This window comes from Scardinius erythrophthalmus (genome assembly GCF_964197995.2).
Source record: "Scardinius erythrophthalmus genome assembly, chromosome: 13".
Lineage (NCBI taxonomy): Eukaryota > Metazoa > Chordata > Actinopteri > Cypriniformes > Leuciscidae > Scardinius > Scardinius erythrophthalmus.
The window spans coordinates 41,341,014-41,361,589 of record NC_138233.1 but is presented as its reverse complement, the minus strand read 5'-3'; the positions used below and the strand labels follow the sequence as shown (position 1 = coordinate 41,361,589).

The window sequence follows — 20,576 nt, the reverse complement described above, 5'->3', positions numbered from 1 at the left end:
GTGACCCACAGGGTTACTGGTCCAGTGTTGGGTCACAAATCGTCTTGAGACGCGTCTGCTAAACAGTCTGCGTTGGAACTATGAGGTTTGAGCAGCAGTGCTTCTCAGTGAGGAAAAGTAGAAAATGTTCGTTGTAAGTGAGTTTAAAGAAAAAATCACGGATTATGAATCAAATCGATGGAGCTCCAAATACAAACAACGCGTTCAGACGTGACGCATGCGCAGATCAACAGGTAAACATGTATATGGTTTCTAAATTAAATAAACAGAGAATTTGTAATAAATAAATAGTGTAAACACATGTAGAGAGAGATTTACATTCCCCAATATTTAAGTAATAACAGCAACTTTTTAAATAAATGCTTTTTTGCCTATATAACATTTCTATAGTGTTCTATAGTGGGTCTTGTTGCTTTTCTTCCTGGGCTCCGTACATTTGTGTTTATTAATATGCAAAACATTTGTATTACCATAAAGTAATCATCTTTACTGTTTCAAAAGAATTCAAAATAATTGTGTCTAAATGTCCAAGTCCAATGTCCAAATGCTAAGCATGTAACGATTCACTGAACTCGCGATGCGATACGATTAACGATACTGGTTTCACGATACGATTTTCTCACGATTTTTTGTACAAAATGAGATTTAAGAAAGATAAATGAAAAAGTTTCCTTTTATTACTTCATTCTCACTCAGGCAAAATGCTGCACATTTCTTTCTGAAACTGAAATATCTTTGTCAAATAACAAAACTAAATTGAAATATTAAAACAAATCCCCCAAAAAATAAATACAAATAAAATAAATATTTTCATATAAACAAACTGAGGCTTTGCTTGTGCTCTTTCTTAGCTCAGAATCTTTTTTTTTTTTTACATGTTTTTTTTAAGAAATATCAGCATGTCCACATTATCTGGCAGAAGCTGAGATCTCTGCACATTCACAATGTCCCCTGCTGATGAAAAAACCCTTTCACTAGGGACAGAGGTGGCTGGTGTGGAGAGATATGCTTTTGCTATACTGGATAGCAGTGGGTATAGCCTAGCATTCTCTTTCCACCACTTGAGTGGACAGCTATTGAGGGAAATGGATGTTTCAGCTCTGTACTTATTCATTTCTGCATCAATCTGACTGATGTGCTATGCAACTGGTTCATCGAAAATCCCTCCAAGGAGATCTTCCAATGCTGTTTTCTTGGAAGGAGGTTGTTTCAGCTCTGCTCCTGCTCTGTCTGTCTGGTCAAGAGGCTGCTCTGCTGCAGGGGGGTGACCACTGGCACCTTCTTTGCCCTCATCCTGCACAGAGGAATAGCAGAAATAAAAAGACTAAGTAAAATCTAAGTACAACATTGACAGGAGTTTCACATTGTTATAAAGGCAAGATTTTAATATCATTTGTTATAATTTGTATCATAATACTCAGTTTAGACCAACACATTTGGAAACACATTTAGAAAAATATGCCATAATAATAAACAAATTATTTAAAAAAAAAACAATTTAGAGAAAGGGTAAAATAAATACAATTTAGAGAAAGAGTAAAATAAATACAATAGGCTACCTGGTTCTGCAACATCAGTGCAGCTTTCTCCTTCAGTCTGTGAAATACATCATCACGTTGGTCGTTCTCTAGATGAGGCAGAGCCCGGAATCTGGGGTCTAATGCGGTGCACTCCAGCAGGTGGTTGTACTCTGAAGTGTATCTGTTGTAAAGGTTGTTCAGTATAGCTCTCTTTATGTTGCTCACAGTGGGGGAATCTTCTTCGTTGGATGCCATGTTATGCTCGATCATATGCTTTAAGGGCACAATGAGAGACACAGTGGGTTTTTTTTCATCACACAGCACAGTGGTGGCCATTTTGAGTGGCTTTAGAAGCTTCACCATGTCCTCCGCATCACGGATGTCTGACGCATCCAAAGTATCGATGTCACGAACATTTCGTCGAACGTCGTTGCTCAGGAGAGTTGCTGTTACAGCCGCTTGCTGTTCGAGATAGCGTTCGATCATATCCAGACTGCTGTTCCAGCGCGTAGCGACATCGATGATTAACTTATGCGGTGGAAGCTCCAGTAGTATCTGTTTGGCTGCGGAGCTTCGGTGAAAGAAGGCAGCAATACGCCTCACTCTGCCCAACAAACGGCTCACACGGGGCACACTCAAACCCGCTTGGCTGGCTAAGTTCAAAGTGTGGGCAAAACACCTGATATGGGGGGCCAGCCCAGCCTCTCTGACAGCAACATCCATATTCCTCGCGTTGTCCGTGACCACAGCAATTCCATGGTTGGCCTTTTGAAGCCCCCATTCACTCACAGCTGATTTTAAAACTTCAGCAATATTAGCTCCGGTGTGTGTTTCGAACAATGGGCGAGTTTGGAGAACAAAATTAACCATTTCCCACTCACTGGTTATCACATGGGCTGTGACCGTAAGATAACTCTGGGTAGCCCTGGAGGTCCAGCCGTCGGTTGTAATTGATACACTATATGCTTTTCTGAGGGTCTCAACTACCTTAGATTTTGTTTCCCTGTAAAGCGCTGGCATGACAGTCTGGCTAAAGAGGGGGCGTGATGGGATGGTGTATTTGGGCTCCAATTTGTTGACGAGTAGCCTAAATCCTTCATTTTGTACGACAGAAAACGGCCTCATATCTTTTGCCATGAAAACACCGATATACCTTGTGATCTCCTTTGCTCTCGCACTCGTCGCCGCGAGTGGGGCTGCAAATCCGCCGGTCAGTGTGGTTTGGCCCACTAACAGGTTTTTACGTGCAGACGGCGGTGACTGGAGCTTCTCACTGTGGTGACGGTTTGTATGCTGCATCATGTTTGTTGTGCTATTGGTGTATATTAACATCTTCTTGCAGTATCTGCACACAGTTTTTGTTTTGTCCGTTACCACCTCACCGTTTTCATTTTTAGTCTTCGGAAAGCCAAAATGCCGCCACACTTCCGATTTGAATGAGGTTGGGGCATCCTCAACATCAACGTCATCTACACTTGCCGCCGCCATTTTTGCTACGGTTTAAAGCTATCTTGTTCGCTGCTATCGCGCCTGTAAAGCGGTCAAAATATAGGCTACTGCTTCAGCGCCCCCTGCTGTTTAAAACATGTATCGCGATTCTTTTAACATTCAACCGACACGAATCGTCACATATTTTCATCGATTTTCAACCGGCTCGGAGTGCATCGTTACATCCCTACCAAATGCATCAAGTGAAGACACCGTATATCAAAACCATCAGCATATTCTGAATGTCTTTGAGCACAGAAAAGACTAGATGTTTTATTAATATTACATACTGTCAGCCTACTTGAATATTAGTGCAAGTTCTTTAGCAACAAAATCTATTGAACTTGCTAACATTAGAAAGAAATAGAAAAACATCAAAGCACATACTGTAGATCAGTTTTGCAAACAATGTTTGAGTTTATATTCTGACCTCAAACTATTTTACATTTTTGAACAAAACCATAAATTGGCTTTAAAACAAGCCAGCATAAATTCAATCTAGTTCATTCACATTAGATTCTTACCGAACACTGCTATTAGTTTCTGTGATCCCGATCTTCTTATTGATTTCATTGTATTTTTCATTGGATGGCAAAAAGGCCTTTATCCATGATGAAAGTGGAGCGGACGGTCAAACAACACAGAATTCCAGACATATCTTATCCCGACAGGGATTAGAGTTTCCAGAGAAAAGAGTCCGCTTGGGTTACAGAGGTTGTGCTGTGTGTTTTTGACTCCCAAAGAACCAAATCATATCATATCATAAGAGTCATTTGTTAAAGCTGACTACACTGAGCATATCAATTTATGGAGACACAGGTTCTCACGCACTGATGAAGATCCAGCAGAGCCTGAAGCTGTTCTGTGGTTGAGCACAGACGAGCACTGAACACTATTGACCAGAACATGTCACCGCTGTCTTATAAACACCTCAGGAACTGTGGACACTTGTGGAGAAGTTCAACATGATGATGAGATGATCAGTGTAACTCCACAACAACTACAGAAATGTCTCCACTAACATTCAGAAGCTCTTCCTGAGTCTCTCCGTAAGGCTGCACTCGCTACTGGTTATTCTGGGATTCTGGATGAGTGAGATTGGCCTGTTCTGTTATTGCTGGAGTTTCTGAAGCTCGTGTAAAGACTCCGCCCTCTTCTGAACGGAGGCGGAGCTAAAGCTAAGTTGCATTTAAAGGGACACACACAAAACCGGCACTTGTCACATGTTGCCAGTACCAGGGGCATCACAAGGCCCTTCTTCTACTCAGCCCGCCAAAATATTTAGATTAGCTCGTAATCTGTACTGGAATCTGTGATCACCTCGTCCTCTTTACACCTCATATGAAAACAGCAGCAGGTTTTGGCTTATCCCCGTCCTTTACGTCATCAGAAGACAAGGTGTGTGTTTATCGATAGATTGTTATGAGATCAGCATCTGCAGTTCTTTTATTATAATTGCAATTTACATAATGTAATACAAGACAGTTTCCCATCCACTGTAAAGGTTTTGCTGCGTTCACCCCTCATCACACTACTGTTTTCCTCAAGTGAAGACACACTTTAGAAAATGTTATTTTCATTTGAAAATGTAGTAGCCTAACCTGGTTGCCTTAGTTCATTTAACTAAAATATTTAGTTGATACAAAGAAAGAGATTAGTTTAAACTCCAAATATTGTAATCTGAATAAATTTTTTTGATCAGAGATCAGAGAAACATGTAGTTTTTCGTTCTAATAAATAATGACCCAGCACCTGATTGTGACGTTTAAAGTCAGTTTTTGTTGGTTTTTGATGTCACTTTAAAGTGGCAAATTGATAGATTCATGTTCTTTAAAAGGAATGGTTTGATATAGGGCAGATTAAACAAATTGCCAATCTAGAAAATTACAAAAATAGAATGTTTGTCTATATTCTAAATTAATTTTAATCAACATGAGCTTGTTAGTTAAAATGATTTGAAATTAAATCAATATTCAGGGATTGACTTGATGGGTAGTGTAGAACCTATTGTATGTATTGTTTATGCCTACCCTCGTATAAAAACAATTTATGAAATGTTTTTATTTTTTATCATCGACTTTTATCATTGACTCGATTTTATCATCGATTATGTACTACTAGACTCTCAGTAAAAATATTTTAAAGTTATACTTTTATTCAGCAAGAATGCATTAAAGGGATCAAATGTAATAGTAAAGCCTAACCCTAACTTTTACAATGTTACACACACACGAAATGCATTTTAAATAAATTCTGTTCTTTTAAACATTCTATTTTTCAAAGAATCCTAAAATGTTTTTATCAGTTTCTACAAAAATATGATGCATTCTGATCATAAGAAATGTTACTTGAGCCACTTACACCAAATCAGCTTGTGATCATAGGAATAGCATACATTTTAAAATATATCAAAATAATATATTTTATAATATGTCAAATGTTACAGTTTTATTGCATTTTTTCCCCATTTCCTGAACTTCAAGAGCAGAACCAGATTTATTTGTGAAATCTATTTTCTAATTTGAAATCTAATTTGTGATATCTCATGTCAATAAAAATCACAGCTTAGTTTCATAAATATTCTGCAGTTCGAACATTCACATTTTTCAACAAGATTGTTTGGAGTTCATCAATTGTACATACAGAAAGTGTTTTTCTTTATGTAAGAGCGATGTCCCTGTGCAGACCTCAGTCTGGTGGAGACCTCAGACATCACGATTTGTGGAGCAAGACCCTCTGGTGTGTAACTGCAAGCTTTCTTGTAACTCCGGCCTTGAGAGACGGCGCTTGAACTCATCGGTGGTGAAGTAGTACATCACTGGGTCCAGACAGCAGTTCAGACTCGCTAAACACAAGGTGACTGGATGAACATGGAGGACTGCCACCTTAAAATTATTACTAACACCACCGTTGGATTTGGTCAAAAAGTCCAAAGGGAAAGTTATGTGATAGGGCACAAAACAGACCAGGAACACACCAGCACAACTCAACACCATCTTGAAGGCCTTGTGCTTTTCCCCAGTGTCCTGCAGGACGCAGGTTTTCTCTCGCAGACTCGCAGCGGTCAGCCATGTGCAGATGACCACTATAGCCAGCGGGAGGAGAAAACCCATGAGTTCTGCGAAGGTCAAAAGGGAAACTCCTAGTTCTTTGCTGAGTTGCACCATGGGTAGCTCAGAGAAGCAGCAATACACATTCTCATGGTTTCTTCGTAGAAGAGGGAATGGCAGACACCCGAAACACACCATGAGCCAGCCGACTAAACACCAGCTGCGGTCCCGGCGTCTCTTCGTGCCGTCGTATCGCAGCGGCTGGATGATGAGGCGACAGCGTCTCAAACTGATGCAGGCTAGGAAGTAGATGCTGGCATACATGTTGACATACTTCACATAGAAGCAGACCATGCAAGCAAAATGACCAAAAGGCCATGAATTGTTCAAATAGTAGTAAACGCGCAGAGGTAGAGATAACACCTGCAGCAGATCAGCGACGGCCAGGTTGATCATGAATATCACAGCCTTCTTTGTCTCCTTTATGTAGGCATAAAACACCCAGAGTGCAAGAACATTACCAATCAGTCCAGGAACAAGAATCACTGTGTAGAAGATTGCATAAATGTGATGCTGATAATCTTGTATGTGTGTTGTGTTGTTCGCAGTTTGGTTCGCTGTAGTGCAAGTGAATGTGTCGACACTCATCTTTTCCTCTCATTTATCTGCAATCTTTTATCGAGTTCAGCTTGGCATGGCACTGTAGTTATGGGAAGGCACACGTTGTTAGACAACTTTCAGCATCCAATAGTCCGAAACAGCATCCAGTAAACTCTCAAATACCTTATCAAAAGGAGCTTATTTAATACATCCCAGAAATAGTCTTCTGACATGGTTACTTCCACATGCAACACACTCGAGAGTTGTCCAGTTCTGAAAGACAGCAGACGGCTCAAGTTAGATACAATAATCATTCCTATAGTCTAACATTAAAAGGAAAACTATGGGATGAAGTTAGTGTCAAAATTATTAACAAACACATGCACACAGTTATCCATGAACTTCACTAACGTTGCAAATGTATCCTACTGTCCACAACCAAATTCTGCTCAAAATTCAGAAATTCTTCAAAGAAAATTCAGAATTAAATCAGTGTGAAGAGATTTGTACAAATAGAGACATACCAAATGTTTTCTTTAGTGTTAATGTTTTATAATTTGTGCATGCAATAAGACGTGCATTTATGCATCAGGTAATATGTGTGTGTTCATTGACGGCTTTTCTGAGTCCATCCTATTTGATTAATTTGGAATTTTAGACTTTCATTCCATGGCTTTCAGTTTAGTTATAATTACTGATGTGTGGCACAATTCTTTTCAATTTAAGTACATTGTCCTGCATGGCTTTTTTTGGTTTACATGTTTTCAGCTAGCTTCAACACAGAGCCTTTAATGTTCCTTTATCATATAAAGCAGCAGTCAGGAACCTACGACTTTCAAGTCACTCCTCTTTGACAAAAATCATCCTCTTCAATCATCAATCTCTCCTCTTCAATGAGCTTTAAAAGAATTGGTCAACTAGAATCTTGTGTCATTTTAAAAGAACATTATTTTATTTCATTCTAACCAGTAACCTCAGGAACTCCAAACTCCAACCAAAATGAAAAAGCATTTGTTTTTGATTGATCCCTCTGAGGTGAAGTTAACTCTAGGGCAATAACCTGCCATTTACAAACTACAATCATGAAAGTTAACTTGTAATCATTGACTTGACATGAGCGATAGAAAACGCCTCGATTACGACTGTATCCTCGGTTCCCTGAAGAGGGAATGAGACACTGAGTCGATTGACTCAGTGGAAACGCTCTGCGTGATTGCGTCTAGTGTGAGTCCAGAAAGCACTAAGACGAGAGCACCTGAGCCTCAGCTGTGGAGCCCAAGTCTAGGCTGTAAAACCTCATTGATGTGTGCGGTGAGGACCAGCCCGTCGTGTCACAAACTTCTTGAAGTGAAACTCCTGACACTAAGGACTAGCTATACTCCTAGTCGAATGGGCCGTACTGCCAAAGGGGTAGGCAGTCCGGACGATTCGTAGGCAAGAGAGATAGCCTAGAATATCCATTTGCTCATTCTCTGCTTAGATGCTGAGGACCCTTTATTGGTAGGTCCAAAACACACAAACAGTTGCTCTGATCTTTGCCACTGGGCAGCTCTGTGGACGTAGGTATCCTAACTGGACAAAGCAGATTATTTTTCTCCTGGTTGGCATCCTGGAATGGAGGAGGACAGAAGGCCTGCAGTACAACAGATCTGGCCACATTAGTGGAAACTTTAGGAATGTACCCCGGTCTAGGGTGAAGGAATGCCTTTACCAGGCCCAGTGCAAAATCCAAGAATCCCTTTTAAGAAAAGAAATAGCTAGGAGGTACAATGTCTTGAGAGTCAAAAACTTGACTGGAACCTCCTCAATAGGCTCAAAAGGAGCCAGGGATAGGCCTTGGAGCACCACGGCCAGATCCCATGCCGGTACCCTAGTGCGTACTGCAGGCCTCAGCCTCAAAGTGCCACAGAGGAAACGTTATAAAGGGCTTTCTCCCTAAAGACATTCCACCCAAAGGAACGTGGTAAGCAGCTATGGCCGCCGTGTAGACCTTTAAAGTGGACGGTGATAACCCTGCAGCAAATCGCTCTTGCAGGACCGTCACTGCCAACAGGGCAGTTAACTGGGACCAGCTGACAACCACTGCACCGAGAAGTGAACACTCTCCACTTTAAGGCATACAGTTTCCTCGTGGATGGAGCTCTGGAGTGAAGAATGGTCTCCACAGCCTCAGTTGAGAGACCAGCATCTATGAGTTGGGCTCCCTCAGTTTCTCTCTCCACTTTGTCCCTGCCTCTCCGTTACAATATGCAGTTTGGATTTAGGGTACATTATACTACAGAGACAGCAAACTGTTACTTTGTTGAACATATTAAATCCAATCTTGATAGAGGAGGTGTTGTTGGTGATGTCTTGCTTGATTTTAAGAAAGCGTTTGGTACTGTCAGCCATAATGTACTTTTATATAAATTCTCAAAGTAAACATTTTTCTGTTAATACAATAACATGGATGGAAACATTTCTAAATCTAAGGGAACAAAGCACAATAATTAATGATTTATGCTCATCATTTCTTGATTGCTCTATTGGAGTCCCACAGGGATTGATTCTTGGACCAATTTTTATTTAGTTTATATATTAAAGATCTACCTATGGTATGTCCAGACTCCAGAGGTCCAGTTTCAGATGTTCGCAGATGATACGGTTATCTATGGAAAAACAAAAGAACAAGCTGCTATCAAACTTACTGCTTAGACTGGTTAACTCACTCTGGTCTTACTCTTAATATTAATAAAACTGTGGGAATGTATTTTTCTATTAAAAAAACTGATGAGACATTATCAACCAGACATTTTTATTTAAAGGAGAAGCAATAAATATTGTTGAGCATTTTAAATACTATGGTTTGATTATAGATGCAAACTTAAATTTTAAGAAACATAAAAAAAGGTTTCTAGAGATGCAAGGCATCATGTTTTTATTAGGCATCAGTTTGGCAGCAATTAAACTCTTTATGCACACATTGATTCTTTCACATTTATCCTATTGTGCTACAAGCTGGACTCAAGCAAGTGCAACAACATTAAAACCATCATATACTCTTTATAACCAAGCTGTGCAAATTCTAAATATAAAAAACAAGGAGCATTCATCATTGCATTATTACAATTATTATCAAAAAATATAAATTGTTGACAGTTTTTTTTTTTTTTTTGCAGATATGTGTTTGATGTATAAATGAATCCATGATCTTGTGCCACCACCTCTTAAACGATGTGTGACTTTCTGTGAGGACAGTTCTTGGGAAACCAGGGCATCCGTTAGAGGCGACTGTTCATTTAAGAAAACTTGTCTTTGGACAATCAGCTTTCCCATTTATAGCATCAGAAAGATGGAATTCAGTGCCTGCTCATATTAGAAAGTGTACAGCATTTAGTATTTTTAAAACTGCACTTAAATTATGGCTTAAGAAAAATCAATCACGTGATCATTCATTTGTGTGATTTGATATTGTGATATTCACGAGTTCACACTTACATAAAATTAGAGGGGGTAAAGTTTAATGCGTATTTGGCGTGCTGTCCGGGGGGAGAGGTCCGAGCTCGGAGTTCGGCCCGAACCCAGAGTACTCCCCCCGTATGTAAGTGTTTAGGACTAGAGGTGTGGAGAAGGGGTGGTGGAGGGATGCTGCTAAACTGTCAATGGATTGAGGTGGTGACTGCTGAGTATATATACACCTCTTACCATTGATTGCTGAGTGCTCTCCACTTGTGTTAAAGGGGTGGTGTAATGCCCTTTTCACAAGATGTAAATAAGTCTCTGATGTCCCCAGAGTGTGTATGAGAAGTTTTAGCTCAAAATACCCCACAGATATTTTTATATAGCATGTTAAAGTTGTCACTTTTTGAGGGTGAGCAAAAACGCACCGTTTTGTGTTTGGCCTTTTAAATGCAAATGAGCTGCTGCTCCCGGCACAGAGGGCGGAGCTACAACAGTTTGTGTGTATTAGCAGCTCCGATTACCTCACGCAGACACACACTAAAATGACAGAAACTGTTCTGCCTTTTATGTTTAAACTGAGTCAGACAAAGATGGAGAGACTCACGAAGAAGTGACAACATGTAGAATGCAACAGGACGTCTCTGAATGGTTAGTTTATGAATTTATGTTGCTGATGTGGAGTTAACTATCTTCAATTAGCATATTCTGTCATGATAATCTATTAATCGCTCGTATAGGAACTGTTGTGAGATGCTCACAGAGTGACTTTCTATTGCATGTGAAAAGATGGATGCTACAGTTTGAGCTGACTCACAATTGTACTTGACTACAACAACTCTTCCTCTTCTCAACCCGGACTGCTGCTGTGTCCCAAAGTGAAGGCTGCATCCTTCGAAGGCCGCATTCGAAGGCCGGTTGCGTCATCGCGCCGCGACGAAGGCTTCCCTGATTCAAAAGCGACGCCAAATGCACCCTTCGTTTCACCGTGAAAAGAAGGATACATAAATGGACACTTAGCGGCCTATCCTTCCCTATTCTACCCCATAAGTCATTGCGTGCCGGTGACGACAGCATTTATTTATTTATTTTTAAAGGCGGCCGAGACTAGAGATCGGTGGTGGACAGCAAATTCACATTTAAATGTATTATGTTTTAATTTACTCAAATAGCTAGCGAAACCAGAGTTAAAATTTCTTATAAACTTCTTCTTAACTCCTTCGTCACCATTGCGTGGCTACATTTATCAGGTAGTTTTAGGCAAAACTTGTGGTAATAACGTTATTAGTTTAACGACCTATTTGTAATATTTGCATTTGTGTATTATAAGAAATATCACTCACCCAATAAAGCCCAAAACAATAAGAAAAGCAGTAGATAAGGCAATGGGGTTTCACTTTTATGTGTTTTTGTAGTGCTGTCATGCAAGCTATGTGGTTTTAACCAAATTTTAGCATAGAGAAATATGATTTCTTAAGTATTTTGTATGCATGTCTTGATGTGTCATATTTTGCAGTGTTAACAATGCACTTAAGATTGCTCCTCTGTGTTAAGTACCCTTTTCTGCTTTTTTAGAACAATTCAGGAAAAATGGGTTATATATATATATATATATATATATATATATATATATATATATATATATATATATATATATATATATATATATAGAAAAGTAATACACACATCTTTGCTGAAATGTATTGTCCTGTTGTTGTTAACAAGCCATGGTTCATTTGCTCTGCCTTTTAGTGCAGCAGATTAATGGCATATTTCGAGAGAATCGTTCAAATTGGTATAGAAGCATGACATTTGGCACAGATACTCTCTAAGGGTCACTCTTTGGGAAAAAGGCGTTGGCCATCCAAAAATTCAACATGGCGGCCATTTTTTCAAGATGGCCGCTATTTCTGTCAAATGCTCATTATGTCAATCGTTCAAACAGTGATGTAGGCATAACATTTTGTGAAAATACTCTCTTCAGAATGTTTTTTTTTGGAAAACGGTGCTTGTCCCTCAAAAATTCAAGATGGCAACCATTTTTCAAGATGGCCGCCATTTTTCAAGATGGCCGCCATTTTTCTTGAATCCTTAATTTTTTTTTTTCAAATGGTGATGCTGTCATGAAATTTGGTACAAATATTCTTAAAGGAACATTATCATGGAAAAAGATGTGTGCCACTCAAAAATTCAACATGGCGACCATTTTCAAGATGGCCACCATTTCTGTCAGAGCTCAATTTAATGTGTTATGGAAGGTTTTGTTTAATAGAGTGAACGTCATTACACAACCAGGGCACACTGGTGACTTCACTGTATATATTTTGTATATATTGTATATATATATTGTATATATTTAAAAAAACGAAATCTGAGTATTGGATAAAGCCAGATTCAAAATTATTTTTTCATTGTGTTCACATATTAGATGTGGAAAAAATACAGAGGCATTTATGGATATCTACTTTTGTTATCCTGTAAATCATAATATACTGTCAATAGCCTTAAAAAATTATTTTCGCCATGTTTTTTGGAATAAAATGTTATATAAATCAGGCTAGGAATAATATATTTACAGATCCCTCTGTAAATGTCTTCATAATATAACTAGGTAAAAGACTGGAAAGATTACTGAAGTGGAGATTTCAGACTTGGAGAATGAGAGAAAGGTCATTTTGAGAAAACGGGCTTTAAAGATTTATTATCAGCCAATGAGATTGCGCATTCAGCCCTTTTACTTTCGCGATTGGTTGCTGATAAAAAAAGAAATGACCATATTTGGATCCGACAGCATTGTACAGTGAAGAGAGAGCTTTCCAGCGGTGCCTGTGATGACAGAGAGCAGACAGAGATCGCGGATCGGCGGGAGGATTTACAACGACAACTTTTGTTGAATTTACGCGAAATCTACAGACGCAAACAGACAAAGTGTAGTAAAATAAAAACCTAAATGTTTTATTTCTGACTTTTTTTCACCACAGTCTGAAAGAAGACATGTTATTGAAGACAAATATCCAAAAATTTCAAAATTGACCAGTAAAAAAAAAAAAAATGTTTTTGCCTGCCATGTCTCACCTTAATATTCGACAGGAACAGTGGCCATCTTTAAAAATGGCGGACATCTTGGATTTTTTGAGGGACAAGCATCTTTTTCTATTAACATGTCCTTTAGAGAGTATATTTGTATAAAATTTTATGCTTGGATCACTGTTTGAATAATTGATATAATAAGCATTGAATAGCAAAGGCGGCCATTTTGAAAAATGGCCGCCATATTGAATTTTTGAGTGGCCAACGCCTTTTTCCAAAATAGTGGTCCTTAGAGAGTATCTGTGCCAAATTTCATGCTTCTATACCAGCGGTTCCCAAACTTTTTTTCCTGCGCACCCCCTACTATGTCCCAACCGGGTTGGCGCACCCCCAATCTCCACTTCAAAAAATAACGCAACAAAGCTTTGTTTTATCGCCATATAAAGACTCATGTTTAATTATGCGCAAATAACCAGAACACGCATGACAATAACAACATCAACAAAGTTTCAATATAATGCAACAAAGCTACGCACAAGCTTCCACTTTTAAGAGGACGAGTGACAGACACAGGCTCAGTAACAGAAAGCACGGTTATTTTCAGCCGCGTAATTTAGTTTTATTTAAAAACGAAATATTTTGTAACATTACACATGTGACATGTTTTAAGGACCCTTTTGATAACTTTAATGCATCCTTACTGAAAAAAAAATTGACTAACCAACACATTTTTGAACGGCAGTGTACATTCAGTTGGTCATTATTGCAATATAAACACTATCAGACTAATCGTTTACCGTTTACATTTACCAGTCGAAGACGAAGCAACTTTCTGCTCTTATGTTTACTCCGTGCACTGTCAAGGGCTTCATCATATCTGTCGTGTACCGGTCTTTGCAGCATTTATTTTACCGCACATAGCCTGCATCGCGCGCTGTTGGCATCGAGCCTGGAGAAATGTAGCCACACTTTTGATCGACTTTTCCACATCTTTATGGTATTGTGTGTGTGTGCTCGCGTCTCATATGAGTATGTGCGTGGAGAGTTTGTGTGTGCGCGCGCGCGTTTCATATGAGTATGTGCATGGACAGTTTGTTTGTGCGTGCACGCGTTTCATATGAGTATGTGCGCGGAGAGTTCCGCGCGTCTCGTGTGTGTGTAGCGACTTTAGGTGTGTTGTTGGAGCCAGTATCAATGCATATGTATTTCGGGCTGTCACCAGGTGGGGGCAGTATGTGCACAGAGTGTTTTTAAACCGGTGTTTTACACGTAGAGTTAGTTGGGCTTGGTGGGGGAACGCATACAGTTTTTACCACACACAAAGTTGGATGTTTTAACGTCTCTCGAGTATGTTTAATGTTTGCATTTGATAAATAAAGAAACATAAAAGAAGAAATGGACTACAAGACTGTTGATGTGCGTAAAAAGTGCGTCGTTTAACCAAGCCGTCGGCAGCTATAGGAGCTGCTGTAACAAGTGTAGTTGTGCATTTCATATGTATTTGTTTTATTAAAAACTAATAAATTATAGTTTTTTATTTAAAATAAAATGAAAAGGAATTTACAAAGAAATGTTTACTGTTCCTGTTTTTTTATTGTGTGGAAAAATCCCACTTAAAAAAAACAGACCGCCATTACATTTTTCCTCTCGCGCACCCCCTGGTGGTAGCTCGCGTACCCCTGGGGGTGCGCGTACCACACTTTGGGAATCCCTGTTCTATACCAAAGTGAACGATTTTTTTACTAATCTGCTGCACTATTTAGGATTGCAAGTGTCCTGGGACAGGTGAGGGTGTGAGTGGGAAACCCACTGCTGAAACTTGGCCCTGGTTTGTCCTCATGGATGAGGTGTTGGGACAGAGGCATTGCACCATTTAAATATCTCCCTTTGCTCTGAACTTTGAGCGTTGTAACTTTGCAGATGTTGTTTATGCTCAAACAGCAACATTACACACTAACTAAAGTTAGAAAAGTCAAATCATAATCAACCACCCCTTTAATTATCTGAACGTACTCCTCCCGAACTTTAAAAGATCATAAAACATAATTTGTAATTTATTATATATTTTTATGATATTATTATTATTTTCTTGTTTTTTCTGGATTGTAATGGAGTGCTGTAATTTTATGTAACATCATCCTGCCCAGGCCCGGCTGCAGAATGAAATGACTGAGGGGGCATGCGAAATTGTTAAGGGGGCTTAACTTAATACCATCAATGAACAATACACACACTGATAACTTGCTTAGTAAAAAAAGATAAGCCAGCGTCATTTATTATGCATATATTAACCCTTTCACGCTTAATTTTAATATTCTAACTGACTCTGAGTTTTTTCAAGGCGACTGTTATTTTAGAATTTAGAACGTTCCCCCTAAATGTTTCCATGGCAACGCGTCATATTTGTCACGTGACACACCGCGGATATATCGCTTTTATTTCCTTTTCCCTTTTTTATTCAAAATACTCACAAACTTGCTTACCATGTCATCAACTATCCGATATTCCGATTCTCAAAAATGTGTATGTGAGTGTGTTTGGTCATTTAAAAACCTTTATAAATAATCTTGATCTTGATCTATAACGTGAGATGGCTGTTTCTTTGCGCCGCAGTTCTGAGAATCCTGTGAGTCATCAATTTCTCCCGAAATACATGCAAGAAAGTGGAATAGAAGAATAGAATAAACTACTTTATAGTTACTTCCACTGTGTTTGTCTGATATGATAACACACGTCGGAAAATTATATTTGAATAGATTGCTGCTTCCACAGACATCAGTGTGTATTTTACAAACTCCAAATGTATTGTTTTACTAGTGCTTAATGTGTATTTAAATGTCTGAAACCTAAAATAAACATTGTGATTGTGAGGTTGAAAACACTGCATAGTTGTGATATATGACAGCGCTGAGCGCGTCCGACTCTGGCTCAGCGCCAACCAACGCGCGAAAGCACAGTTTGAATCTGGCCGTTATGTCACGTAACCGAACATTCTAAATCCCATATGTGGGACCGTACTCTCAGGGGCACTGAAATAAAATAAAAAAATCCCATATATGGAACTGTACCGCTCAAAAGGTTAAACATTTAATTTGTAACCATAAATACAAAAATGAAACTGAGGGGGCACAAATCAGATCTGAGGGGGCAATGCCCCCTTTTGCCCCCTCGTGGCGCCGGGCCTGATCCTGCCCAGTGAGCTATCTAGCTATGAGCTATCACAGCATATGTTGAGCATCGTCCCTGTTAAATCAATGATATGAACTAAAAAAATATATATATATATAAATATTATTCTCCAATCCAAGTTTTTTCTACTACCATGTCCCTTCAGGGGCTCCATAAAATCTAGATTAAACACTCTAAAAAATGCTGGGTTGTTTCAACCCAAATTTGGGTAAAATATGGACAAACCTAACCATTGGGTTACATTTTTTAATTAAAAAGTCAATCCAAAGGTCTGTTTGTCCATATTTGACCCAGCATTTTTTTTTATTTAGAGTAAAGACACATCTTCACACATTTTAAAAATAATAAATTATCATCATTTGTGTAAAATCCTGAGTTTCAGCTGAACCACTAATTCTTACAGAAATATGAAGAAGCCAAATGAATGAAGAACTGATAAAAGAGCTCTGGGTTACTGAACGCTTTTGGCAAACAGTAACCCTCTGTTCTGTGTCTTATATTATGATGCAGGTTTGATAAAATATGAATAAATATGAACTGAATGTCAGATAAGACAGATGTAGAGTTAAAGTACTTCTGTAATACGGCCACAGGACAGAAGGCAAACCACCAAAACAACGCAAATCATTTATAACATCTTTATGCCTCTGTTTGTACAAAACGCTGCACATGTGTGTAATCCTGAATTCTGCAGACACTATAGTGGAATCAAAGGAATTCAGAATTGCATGTGAAAATTAATTGTACATTTTCTGATCAAAGTTATTTAAAGCTTTACTTAGTGAACTTTCAAATGTTAATCTTGTTCTTGTATGTGTGTTTTGTGTTGACTTAAATTGGTCGTCAATAGTTGTTTTAAAATAGTTCTAACGTGTCAGCCTTTTCTACTGTAGTTTTGTGATTGATTTTGGGAATGTGAAAATCTTTGTGTTGGTTAAACTCTTTAAAACTTTGTTTCATTCAAATGTTAATCTAAAATGGTATTTGGCATGTTAATGTGTTGTGACTTGAGAATTTACAATTGTCAATAGGCATTGAGTAAACGTTGAAGATCGACCTGTTTTCAGGTTTCATCTTCAACCTTCAGTGGACCGTAATTAGACGGTGAAGATTTACGTCTATTCACCGTCTAATAGACGACTTTGTGCTCGCTGGGTGTTGGTCACATTAGTTTGTGTGTAGTGATGCAGATCGCTGAATGCTTCAGAGAGATGTGCAGATGAAGGACTGGGGCTTGTTCACTCATAGCTGTATGTGTGTGGGTTTGAAATGGCAAAAATGAATCAAACCGGATGAAATTTAGAAAATACGTTAAAGAACGCACACGTCACCTGATCCACTAATGCACATCTTACTTGTTGCTTACACAAATTATGATACACTAAAACGAAATAAATAATTTGTTTACAAACATGGATCCATTTGTACAAGTCATTGCACATTCATTGTGAATTATGCAGATAAAAGTTGTGGATGGTTAGATACATTTGCAACATTTTCAAATTCATGAACAACTGTGTCACGTACACTATGAACACATCATTTGCATCCCTCGCCGCTGCTTCAAAGGGTTTATAGAGGTATGTGTGTTTGCAGATAGTGTTGGTTTTCATATTTCAATATTAGGCAAATCTCTGCATCTGATCACTGCACACTCGCAGACTCGCACAACACCCCGAGGGCAAACGCTCATTTTGTTTAGTTCTTTTTGGTCAGAAATTATTCAATATGGTAACTAAGAAAGCCTGTTTCCTCCGTGAGATCTGTGTGTGCTGGCTTGTGGGTGGTGTGTGAATGAGACCGTCATTTATCTCTCTATGGGACTTTCCACATTCGTACGTGTGCACTACATCACTCCTCTAGATCACTAAGCATGCTTCACAGAAACATCCCACTTCACTGCATATTCCATCAAACACACGATTCACCATTTTCTGCTATTGATTATGGTAACACTTTACAAAAAGGTTACTAATACTTTACTACTTTACTACTACTTGATTAAATCTTGTTAACATTAGTTAATGCACTGTGAACTAACATGAACAAACAATGAACAGCTGTATTTTTATTAACTAACATTAACAAAGATTAATAAATACTGTAACAAATGTATTACTCATTGTTAGTTTATGTTAGTTAATACAGTAATGTTAACTAATGAACCTTATTGTACCTTAGTGTTACCTTGATTATTGATGTTACTCTCTCAGATGGCATTACAATGTTAAAAACTGTTGAAATCCTACAAACACGCACTCCCAAACCAGCTGGATCTATAAAATATAAATATGCTGATTAGTATGAGATGTATGATGAATATGCTTAGACATTTTGGAAAATGAAACCTAAGTTTTGGATATAGTTGGAATGGTACAGAATGGATTAAAATAATATTGTTGTGAACAGTGTGTTGAAATAGCTGTCCATGTGATAGGGCATAAAGGTTAACGGGGTAAAAGTTACACTGAGAAAGAGCAAATTCACAGTTGAACTGTTACTAAAATATACATTTCCTGGACTCTGTTCATTGTAAAGTAATGGACAGAATAAATCTAGTATGTTTCAGGTGAACAATCGAAGCGGATTCCCAGAATATCATCAGAACTCATTTGAGTTCATTTCTGTATTAGCCACTGTTGTGACACATTTGGCTAAATCAACTGAAAAATATTATTTAAACTAATGTTTTTGTAGATGTATATTATCATTAGCAGTAGTAGTCGTAGTAATATTTAACGTCTTCAGATTTAACTTGGCTTCTAGAGTATTGTCCTCAAAGAGAGCGAGTGAGTGTGTGTGAAAGATGTAGGATGGAGATCAGTCTTGTGGAGGTAATAATGGGCTGATGATGATCCACACCCAGTAAAGAAGAGTTTAAAAGAAGAGTACCTTACCTTGTTAAGTGAACTTGAATGTTCTCTCTGAACGACGTGATCTCAACTCAAAGTAGACACCGTTTCAGCAGACCAACTCCCTGTTTCTCAACGTCTTCATCACTCCAGCTTCTCACCAATGACAATCCTCATCACTCCGGCTTCTCAGGAATGAAGAAACATCAGCTTTGAAACAGTTTCCCCCCTGTATTTAAATATATATTGTATTATCCCGACTGTTGTACTTTCTGTTTCTGTGTGGCTCACACTGACAGTTTTTTTCTGTGTGTGTGTGAGTGAGTGTGTAGTTTCCTGTGGGGGAGTGAACAGCGTTTATACTCCTACTTCTGCTATTTCTCTCTCAGTCTCGCCTGGTCTGGTGAAAAAACAGCATTCTCCTGAGATGTGTTGTTTTTGCTTTACTTTACTGTTGTTTTAAGGCATTCATTAAAAAAAAAAATTAGATTTAGACCTTATGACAACAGACATATTGACTGGAAGCTATCACAGCATTGTACACTAGTACTTGAGACCGGTGTTAAGATCAGTTTTTAAAAGTCTCGGGCTTGTCTCGGTCTCAGACTAAGAGGACTCTGGATTATATCTCAAGACCACGACTGTGAGGACATCGCTAAATTGCTGGTGCATCGTCTGATTTATTTGTTAAAATCATTTATTTGTTAACGTGTGATTTGATGTAAAACTTACTGCTTAAAATTCACTCAATATCTTCTAACGTGATTTCTTTTGCTACTGTTTTGCCGGGTTCAAAATCAATGCAGGATTGTCTCAAAAATTATACAAATGCCCTCAAATTCAAGATATGATTACAAAAAAAGTACAGTATAAGATCTTGTTTTTTTTATATTATAACAAAGGATATAATAGAGCAATATCACAAGAGCAAGAGAACTGTTTCAATAATATGAGCATGATTGCAAACGTGATCTTGATTTTATACAAACGTTGAATAAACAAGAAGTTAATATTAAGTAACTTATATTTTAGACACATTTCTAGACACAAGTTTTTGCTATTTCAGCAACGACAGTAGTTCCAACCGAGTGTTTTTAACCGAGGCGATTGCTAATGTGATTCGAATCCGCGTTTTGAAGGAGAATCAGTTTAATTAGCGATTCAATGACCTATTCGATATGGATGGTTAGTTGATTGGTTCCTGAATTAATGAGCTGTTTGAACAAATCGGTTGAATGAATGACTCACTCATTAAGACAATGACTTGCCGTCACCTACTGGTTGTACCTTTTGATTAAAAAGTTAAAATTAGAAATCTTTTCATATTTAAATATTGAATAAAAAAAAAAATCATAGCATTATTTGTGTAATTGTTAATGCAGTGTAAAATATATTAGTGCCACATCAGA

The 20,576-nt window shown here is 38.3% G+C and overlaps 2 protein-coding genes across 5 annotated transcripts; both read right to left on the bottom strand.

Annotated features, from left to right (window-relative positions):
* Positions 1–656: 656 nt before the first annotated feature.
* On the bottom strand, positions 657–2,924 carry LOC308700549 (E3 SUMO-protein ligase ZBED1-like). Its single transcript, XM_081382179.1, has 2 exons — positions 1,560–2,924; positions 657–1,294 (listed from the first exon to the last, which is right to left on the bottom strand). Exons 1-2 carry the CDS (start codon positions 2,850–2,852, stop codon positions 1,139–1,141), a joined length of 1,449 nt encoding a protein of 482 aa, XP_081238305.1. The 5' UTR covers positions 2,853–2,924; the 3' UTR covers positions 657–1,138.
* A 1,499-nt stretch (positions 2,925–4,423) lies between these two features.
* gpr174 (G protein-coupled receptor 174) lies at positions 4,424–19,508 on the bottom strand. 4 transcript variants are annotated; one of them, XM_081382181.1, is made up of 4 exons: positions 19,213–19,508; positions 18,503–18,591; positions 9,248–9,306; positions 4,445–6,931 (listed from the first exon to the last, which is right to left on the bottom strand). In XM_081382181.1, the coding sequence occupies exon 4, from the start codon at positions 6,704–6,706 to the stop codon at positions 5,714–5,716; it is 993 nt and encodes a 330-aa protein (XP_081238307.1). In that variant the 5' UTR covers positions 6,707–6,931; positions 9,248–9,306; positions 18,503–18,591; positions 19,213–19,508; the 3' UTR covers positions 4,445–5,713. The 4 variants fall into 4 exon arrangements, with proteins under 4 accessions (XP_081238309.1, XP_081238307.1, XP_081238308.1 ...); XM_081382183.1 differs by lacking the exon at positions 18,503–18,591 and having other exon boundaries at positions 4,424–6,931; positions 19,213–19,461; XM_081382182.1 differs by lacking the exon at positions 9,248–9,306 and having other exon boundaries at positions 19,213–19,477.
* Positions 19,509–20,576: the final 1,068 nt, after the last annotated feature.